The 8899-nt window shown below is 37.8% G+C and overlaps 1 protein-coding gene across 1 annotated transcript; it reads left to right on the top strand.

The window, feature by feature from the left end:
* The first annotated feature begins 4582 nt into the window (after nucleotides 1-4582).
* On the top strand, nucleotides 4583-8156 carry LOC137737424 (mitochondrial outer membrane protein porin 2). The gene is made up of 6 exons (XM_068476891.2): nucleotides 4583-4822; nucleotides 4949-5016; nucleotides 6738-6848; nucleotides 6929-7015; nucleotides 7111-7319; nucleotides 7433-8156. The coding sequence occupies exons 1-6, from the start codon at nucleotides 4774-4776 to the stop codon at nucleotides 7737-7739; spliced, it is 831 nt and encodes a 276-aa protein (XP_068332992.1). The 5' UTR covers nucleotides 4583-4773; the 3' UTR covers nucleotides 7740-8156.
* The last annotated feature ends 743 nt before the right edge of the window (nucleotides 8157-8899 follow it).

Raw genomic sequence — 8899 nt, 5'->3', positions numbered from 1 at the left:
AATGCTCTTATTTGTCCAGAGTCGGGGCGGTGGGACCTTGGGTTCTTGCAGCATATCATTTCGGGGGAGGATATGCAGGCTATTGAGGAGACGTCTTTGGGTGATTTAAATCGTAAAGATCGGCTTGTCTGGGAGTTCAACAAAAACGGGTGTTACTCGGTCAAGTCGGGGTATAGATGGCTGCAAGATAGATCGCTTGAGAGGAGAGATACTCGTCGGCCTTCTGTTCGCGGGGTCCCTAGTAATCTTTGGAAAGGTATTTGGAAGTTGGAGGTGCCTCCCAAGTTGAGGCATTTTTTGTGGCTCACTGTGCATGGGTGTCTTCCTACTAGGGATGCTCTCTTCCGCCGGCGATCCTCGCAGACCTCCATTTGTCCTATTTGTGGCTGCCAAGACGAGACCATAGAGCATATGTTCTTGTCCTGTTCTTGGGTGGAACCAATTTGGTTTGGTGGGGCGTTGGGGTATAAAGTGGATCGGCTCTCTCTCCCAGATTGGGTGGACTGGGTTCAGGCAGTCTTCTCACCGAATATGTGCAACACGGGTGATACGAGGTGGAGGCGATCTTATATTGTTTTTACGTGTTGGTGTATTTGGAAGGCCCGGTGTGATTTTGTGTTCAATGGGGTGGCCTTATGTCCTCCAAAAGTGGTGGCTGCAATCTCTGTGGCGGTGAGCTCTTTTTTTGGTGCAAAGGCAGCGGCAGAGTGTAGAATTGTGGGTGTTGGGAGGAAGGACGATCAGGCCGCGCAATGGTGTGCTCCGGTCAATCCCTTTGTGAAGATCAACGTGGATGCTAGCTGGTCCAAGGCCTCAAAATCGGGTTTTGTCGGAGTGATCGCGCGGGGTCAGGACAGAAGGATGGTGGCAGCTGCGAGGTACGCTATCAGGGTTCCTTCGGCGGCTGCTGCGGAGGCCACTGCGCTGATGCATGGTTGCCAGTTAGGTGCGACTCTGGGATTCAGGTATGTCATTTTGGAATCTGATTCGCTGGAGGCTATAAATTGTCTCTCTAGCTCGCTGTCTGGGGGCAGTTGGGAAGCCTTTCCAGTGTTGGCTCGTGTTGAGCAGCTGGGGAGGGCTTTTATTGACTGTCGTTGGTCATGGGTGCCTAGGTTAGCCAATAGTGTGGCGCATGAGTTAGCGTCGGTTAATTTTCCGGAGATGTGTGATGTTGTGTGGGTCGATAGGCCTCCATCTTCGTTGGTCTTTGTATTGAACAATGATGGGCTTCCATGTCCTCACTAATTTGGGTGTGGTGGTGATGGGGATGACGCCTCTGCTTGGTAGGGGGGTCTTGGTGGTATCTCCATTATCATTGCTTAGTATTGTACTTCTGCTTGCCTCTTGTAGGCTTCTTAAATATGGTTCGTTGTGTTTCAAAAAAAAAAAAAAGAGCTACATAAGCTTGCAAATTTAAATTTAATGGTTAAAATTTTGCATCTCATTTGGAGATGGTCTAATTATAAGAAAATTAGACTATGGGTCTTTGAATTTTAACTCAATTGAAACTTTAATCTCTGAAATACAAATTTATGAGTTTTGATCTCTAAACTTATCATAATATAAAAGTAATTAATTTTTTTAGTAACATCGTTAGAACTTCTATCCAAAATATAAGATTTAAAGAGGAAAATAACGAACCAAAGTTCTAACGCCCAAAATCCCATTATTCCACATTATGATAAATTGGATGATAGGGGGTGTATTCAATTGGGATTTTGAGAGATTTAATTCATTTTATAAATTTAGAGATATTCAATTATGATTTTAAGTGATTCTTTGAAAGTCTAGGTATATTCAATCAGAATTCTAAAGGAGTTTATAACATTACAGGTGTATTCAATTAGAAATTGGTTTTAAAGGATTTAAAAAAGTTGAGGAATTTGAGAGATTTTATAGTATATTTTAAGCAGTCTCAAAGCTCACCTCTCCCCCAGAGAAATTGAGGGAATTCAAATCCATTAAAATCCCCCAAAGTTCCAATTGATTACACCTCCTGATCCTCATAGAGTTTCGTTAATTTATTATTCAATGTAAGTGCTACAAACTGGGCTATAAGATATGTAGCAACATGAGCAAAAACCTGATCCAACCAAGAAACACTTGAGGCCCAAAAGGAATTAATGCGTTGACTACTAGAATTTAAGATTTTTTACAAGATCATGAATAAGGAAGAAGTGCGTACATTTTTTTTTTTTTTTAATAAACGACATTATTTATATTAAAGAGATGGGGGAGTGAGTTTACTCTCACAATAGGCTAGCAATAATGTGGTTCAAATTTGTCTTTCATGAGAACCAAACCTAAAACCTCATTTACAAGTGAAGATGAATATTATTAGACCGTAGTACTAAGTGGGAACCCAATTATGTACTTATTCAAAGATAATCAACATTTCATGCTAGAATTCAAGCAAGGTTTGGAGAGAAAAAAAAAAACATTTCCCACTGTAATTTGGGTTGAAGAAGCCCCTAGCGGTGCGACCATGCAAGAAGGCCTTATTTGGCGACGGAAATGAGATTTTCAAACTTCTATCTAGAAAGTGATTCACTCCAATTCCTTACGACGTTTCATGTCCCCTCTATTAAAATGTCTAGTGTTGGACAGATTGGGGATGATTCAAAAGTGATGCTAAGTGGGATTCTCTACTAGAATTTGATCTATAGCCACGTACAAACCCATGGCTATTGATGTTAATGGGCACTAACGACTAGTGGCCGTTTAGGGTGGCCTGGAGCTACTTCTTATATTTGTCGCGAAGCCAATGATGTAACTCGTCTCCTTGCCTGTTATTCTTTTGTAAGAGAATAAATTGATTTCGAATTCGCCATCTACAAGATTCGAATCTAAAATCTCTCACTACCAGAGAAGAAGTGACACACCCTGACTCGGAATGTTCACCTGAACTCCGAATCAAGTTATGTTAGCTGACACCAGGAGGGTGACGAAGCCATGAAATGTAGTGATGTGGAAAATGTGAGTAAATTTAAACCTAAAAGTGCTTAAATGTGAGAGTGCGCTAGTGAGCGGAAATGAACCCATTTCACACGTGATGTCAGAGCTTAAATAAAGCACAATAAAAGTAGAATGAGAGTTATACCATTGAAGGTAATCTCCAATATCAAGATTGGCCAAGATCTTCATCGATACAAAATCTCAACTACTAAAACCTGTAGGGACGAAAAATAAGTGTGAGTGGGCCTAAAAATAAAGTTTTGTAAAAACCTTTTCGAAAACATAATAATCCCTCGCTGTAAAACAAGTATATTTTTTAAACATAACAGACTAGTGTAGTATGAAAATACTTACTGTAAACAGTAAAATCGTCGAGGATGCAATACTCACATAACACTCGGTAACCCCAATATCTTGAATAAATAAACATATACTAACATGTGCTCATCTACATATGCTGACACACGAGTTCATGCAGAGGTATTCTAAGATGAACATGACTGGGTGTAATAATGATTTACACTCTAGTTCTACAATCACGTGAAAACTGGCGCTATGTGCGTCACATATGAGTCTTAATTGTCTATAGCAATCTAGGAAAGAACTTGCACAGCTTTGGGTCGCCATTATGGGGATGTAAAGTATATTGAGAGTAATACATTGTTGTTTTGGGAAGCCTAAGTTAGGAGAACTGGGATAGGATTAGTTTGCAAAAGTCCCGGAGTGTAGAACTATATTGGAATTGCCACAGTAGGGTCCTAGTGTTAAATCGTCTAGTTGAACTTCAGTGGCTTAAAGTTGATGTTATACAAATATGGTTATGCAAGCCTCCGTAATTTTTTTTTTTTTTTTTTTTTTGAGTACTTTATCTCTGTAAGGAAAGAATTTATTTTTTTATGAGAACGTTTTAGAATTTTAGTCAAAATAGAACGTAAGAGAAAGACTGCATAATGATAAGGATTTGATTATTGAGAGTAAGTTTATTGATAAATTTTAGTTTTATTGTTAATCTTATTTTGTACTTTATGATAATTATGCAATTGGGTAGAAAAGACACTTCATATTTAAAATTTAAGTTGGGTGTAAAAAGAGGTTATATGAGTTCAAATAAAATTTTTCATTGACATCTCAACTAGAAAACACCATCTTTTTTTACTATTATTGTTGACACTTTATGACATCTCCAAAGTCTTAAATATGAGATTTGAAATTAATAAAAATGGTTTCAGAGTTTATCCTCTATCAATCATTTTGGTTATTCTCATAAAAATCTCTATTAAATAAAACTAAAATGACAAAAATACTCTCAATTTTTATCAAATCATTTGGGCCATTGTTTATTAAATTGAGGGTATTTTTATCATTTTAATTCTTATTTAATATAATTTTTCCATGGAATAACTAAAATGATTGATAATGGACAATTTCAATAATGCATTTTTATTGATTTCAAATCTCATAAACCAAAATGATGAGTTATATAAATCTTATGGATTATTTTAACTAAAAAACCTTACGCTTCAAAACGAATTTTCAAATAATTTGACAGTGAATCGTCAAATCAAAGCATTGATTCTTCTTCCTTAACCATAAATAACTATTAATTCCACAAATCAAAAGAAGAGAAATAAGAAAAAGAGAATTTGAGTATTGAAATCGACGGTTGGCAAGCGACGATTCAGCACAAGACCGCGACAGCCGTCGATCACACACCACAAACTTGCCACCACGAAAATAAACAACCCTCTTCCTCTTTCATTTCGCTTCCTCCGCTCTCTCTCCCCAATTTTCCCAGCCTCTCTCTCCGCCGTAAAGATGAGCAAGGGACCTGGACTTTTCACCGACATCGGAAAGAAAGCCAAAGGTAACGAACCGTTGTCTCTCACCTTCTCTCTCTCTCGCTCTTCGTCTCTGTGATATTTCTATTGTTTGTCGCTCTCTCAATCGCGTAATTTGCACCTGAAACGGTGCGTTTTGGCTTCTGTTGCAGATCTTCTGACCAAGGACTACAGCTCCGATCAGAAATTCACCGTCTCCACCTACAGCGATGCCGGCGTGGTACGCACTCGAAGCTCTTATTTAAAGAAAATGTAATTGATTAGTCGAGAAAATATTTTTTCGGATCGGTGCTGTTTTGCTAGTGTGGCTTCTTTGAGCTCGATTATAGTGCCAATTTCATGCTATTTTCCGTGTTGGGTTCTAAATTGAGGCTGTTGCATTTGAGAATTGAGTCATTTTTGTAGTTTGTAGCTTTCCTCTGCCCGAAATCAGTTTGTACGCTTGTTTTTATATAAACTAGATCATATTTTTCGTTTTCGATTGATAACCATCTCGTTTTTAGTTCTTAGCTTTCAGTTTTTGCGCTAGAGATAGAGTGAAAGCGTATGTGTTTTATAAACCAGATTATGTATTTTGCGTTTTAGTTTGGTGTGTAGTCTTTTATTCAGGACTTGTGTTGATAACCATTTTGTTTTTAGCTTTTAGTTTTCGGTTTTTGTGCTAAAGATCGAGGGAAAGCGTATGGGACAAATGAAAATGGAAAAAGAAAGTGAGGGGTGATGGGAGGGAGGGGGGAGAAATGTGAAAGCAAGAACTTGAAAGTGAAAACAACTTAAAAGTTGTTTTAGGTTTTGGTTTTGGTTTTTAGTTTCCATTTTGTGTCACATTTCTTTCATCATCCTTCCGTCACTGTTTTCCATTCCTCCTTTCTCCCACATACTTTCTTCTATCTGTAGCAGGAAAAAAAAAAAATGAAAACCAGAGACAAAATGGTTATCAAACGGGACCCTTAGTTGTTTTGGTATTTGAATACTAAATTTTTGTTAGAATTCGGTCTCTTAGGCAATAGAAGAGTTTAGTGTTTCCTTGTCTTTGTTTTTTCTTGGAAACTGGGAGATTGTGGGATTTTTGTGGAAAAAAATATAATTTACTATCATGACAGTTTCATTTGTTGTTACTCTCTATCTTATTCCTCCCTGTGCAGCTCTTTTCTTTGTGTTATGTTATTATAGATTTGGACATATATGTGCATGCATCTTATAATGACATAGGAAAATTCGCTTAGTAACACTTTAAATACATATTTTCATAAATAATAAAAGTGAGCTCTAACATACATGAAGGGAATATCTTGACTTATTAAAGGACATTGCTTCTGAAGTTTCATCTCTTATGTTTCTTCTTTACTAAGCTGGAGTGAATATTGTATTTTTCTCCTTTGAATTGTGTGTGTGTCAATTGACTCAATTCCAATCATTATGGTTACAGTTAATATTTGAAATGATATTTAAGTTTACTAAGATTCATCGTGATTCAATTTCAAGTAATATTGTATTGAAGCTTCAAAACTTGAGCTGAGAATGTTGGTGTAGAATTGGAACAGTTGGCTGTGTAGTATTATCAGGTCGATTAATGGATGAAAGTACAACAATTTTAAGAGTAACCTTGAGATTTTGCATACTTTTGTGCACAGGAACGGTGTCTTGATTTTTTTTTTTTTGAAAGCAAAAAGAGGGGGAGACACCTGAAATGTCATCTAGTACCCATCGTTTTTAATTATCAGTACTGCAGTTGTTATTTGAATTGATATTTATAGCTCAGAAATTCCATTTCCTACTATGCTTTAAGATCCATGCCATCATAAATTTTGAATTCTTACGATCAACCTTAGACTATGGTAGTGTTGGTTTCTTGGAAGAAATTGTGCGAGTTATTGAGTTTATTCCTTGTCTGATAAATTTTTGTTTTTGTTCCAATACTTTCCTTTCTGGATCCTTTAGGCCCTCACCTCAACAGCAGTGAAGAAGGGAGGACTTTCCACTGGGGACATCTTGACACAATACAAGTACAAGAACACGGTGGTTGATGTCAAAGTTGACACAGAATCAAATGTGGGTTGCGTTGTTTGTTGAATATTACAAACAATTCTCTTGTTCTTTTAAGCATGCCACTTTTCTCTTTGATTTGGCAGATCTCGACGACCTTCACGATCAATGAGATTGTCCCATCCACAAAAACTATAGCTTCATTCAAAGCGCCTGATTTCAACTCTGGCAAGGTATAAAATCTGGGATCTTTAGGCTAGGTGATATTTTTTACATCTGTTTTTGTGATTAACTATATGATGAGTCATTTTTTAAATTTATTGTTCAGTTGGAGGTTCAGTACTTCCATGACCATGCAACCATCACTACAGCCGTTGCCTTGAATCAATCCCCAGCTATTGATTTTTCAGCCACCATTGGAACTCCAACCATTGCATTTGGTGCAGAAGGGGGTTATGACACTACGTCTGGAAACTTTACGAAGTACACTGCTGGAATCAGCATCACAAAGCCAGATCAGTCTGCTTCAATAATTCTGTAAGCATTTGTACCCTAACCTTTTATCATGTACAATAGTTTAAATTCGGTTGTTCTAGTATTAACGGTTATATATTCTGATATCAGCTCTCTCTCTCTCTCTAATCTCTCAGGGGTGACAAGGGAGACAGTATAAGAGCATCATATGTGCATTATATGGATCTGTTGAAGAGGAGTGCTGCTGTGGGAGAGATCACTAGAAAGTTCTCCACGAACGAGAACACTTTCACCGTGGGGGGGCAATATGCTGTTGATATCTACACTGTAGTGAAAGCTAAGCTCAACAATCACGGAAAGCTAGGAGCCCTCCTGCAGCATGAAGTCATACCAAAGTCGGTGCTGACAATATCTGGTGAGGTAGACACCAAGGCCTTGGACAAAAATCCCAGGTTTGGCGTGGCCATTGCCCTCAAGCCTTGATTCTTTGGTGTTAATGAATTCAATACCTGGCTCAATTTTTTGACTGGCTCTTGAGAGGAGCGCTTAATAATTAGTTCCACAGAAAGATTTGTCCTAGTCCGTGATGACTCTGGATGGATCGTTTGGCGCTTGGGCCTCTATTGCGTGGTCGTGGTCTCTTCTTTTCCTCTATATTCTTTTGGTTTGTAACCGTAGGTTGATGAGGCGTTGCACGTTCAGGTCTCCTTGTATGGAGAACCCTAGAATTTTGATTGATAGAAGATATGCTTGCATATATTGTTGGGGCAAGTGATATGCGATTGTTAACTACAATCGAGTTTATAACTGCAACATTGATATTACTGACCGATGTGTTGCCGCAAGTTATGGTCAGTTTTTCTTCTTTTAGCTTATCTAAAAAATGACTTTAACCTTCAATTTTAGTGGGTATTAGCGTTGTGCTTGTTTGGGTCGACGTAGTGATTGAATTTCAACGAATTCTATGTATGGGTTTCGTATTTTTTGTTCAGTTCCCTTGTATTTTAATAAACAAAAAGTAGGCAAGTCAAACCAATAGGGAAGACAGTTCGAATCATAACCTCATTCTCAATTCCTCCCCTTCATTTCTTTCAAAAATTAGATTGATATTGTAAAGAACTAGCTAGAATTTGGAGTTAAAATTAGTTTGACATTGACGAAGCAGATGTGTGGTGGGAGGAGAAAGATCAGATGGATCAAATACATAGATTCGCAGCTTTTGCCATCATCACGGCGTAATACAGCTAACTAGCTAGCTAGGGCTTTGACTTTTGAATGGCAAAGCAAAAATGCTCTGCTTAATACGGACGGTTATGCACTAATGGCCACCATGGGTCTTTGGGCCTTTATTTTTCTTTCTTTCTTTGGGTCTTTATGGGCTTCTTCCAGGTTTATACTATTTTAAGGGTCGAAAAGGATTCTTTGCTAACATTTTGAACTTAAGCAAATACGTGACTTGAAATTGGGCTTAGAAACGAATACCCTTCCATCCTAAATTAATTAATTAATAATATTTTATTCGATTCATTTCAGTTTCTGAACCTACGAAACCGAAACCGAAACCGAACGAATAACTTTCGGTTGAATTTGGTATCTTCAATTTGGTTCGATGAACAATTTTGGTATTTTATGGTGAATGTTTC

Source organism: Pyrus communis, chromosome 15 (assembly GCF_041283825.1).
Source record: "Pyrus communis isolate YQ-2024b chromosome 15, ASM4128382v1, whole genome shotgun sequence".
NCBI classification, from domain to species: Eukaryota; Viridiplantae; Streptophyta; class Magnoliopsida; order Rosales; family Rosaceae; genus Pyrus; species Pyrus communis.
The sequence above is the reverse complement of the archived record's forward strand: the minus strand, read 5'-3'. Positions and strand labels throughout refer to the sequence as shown.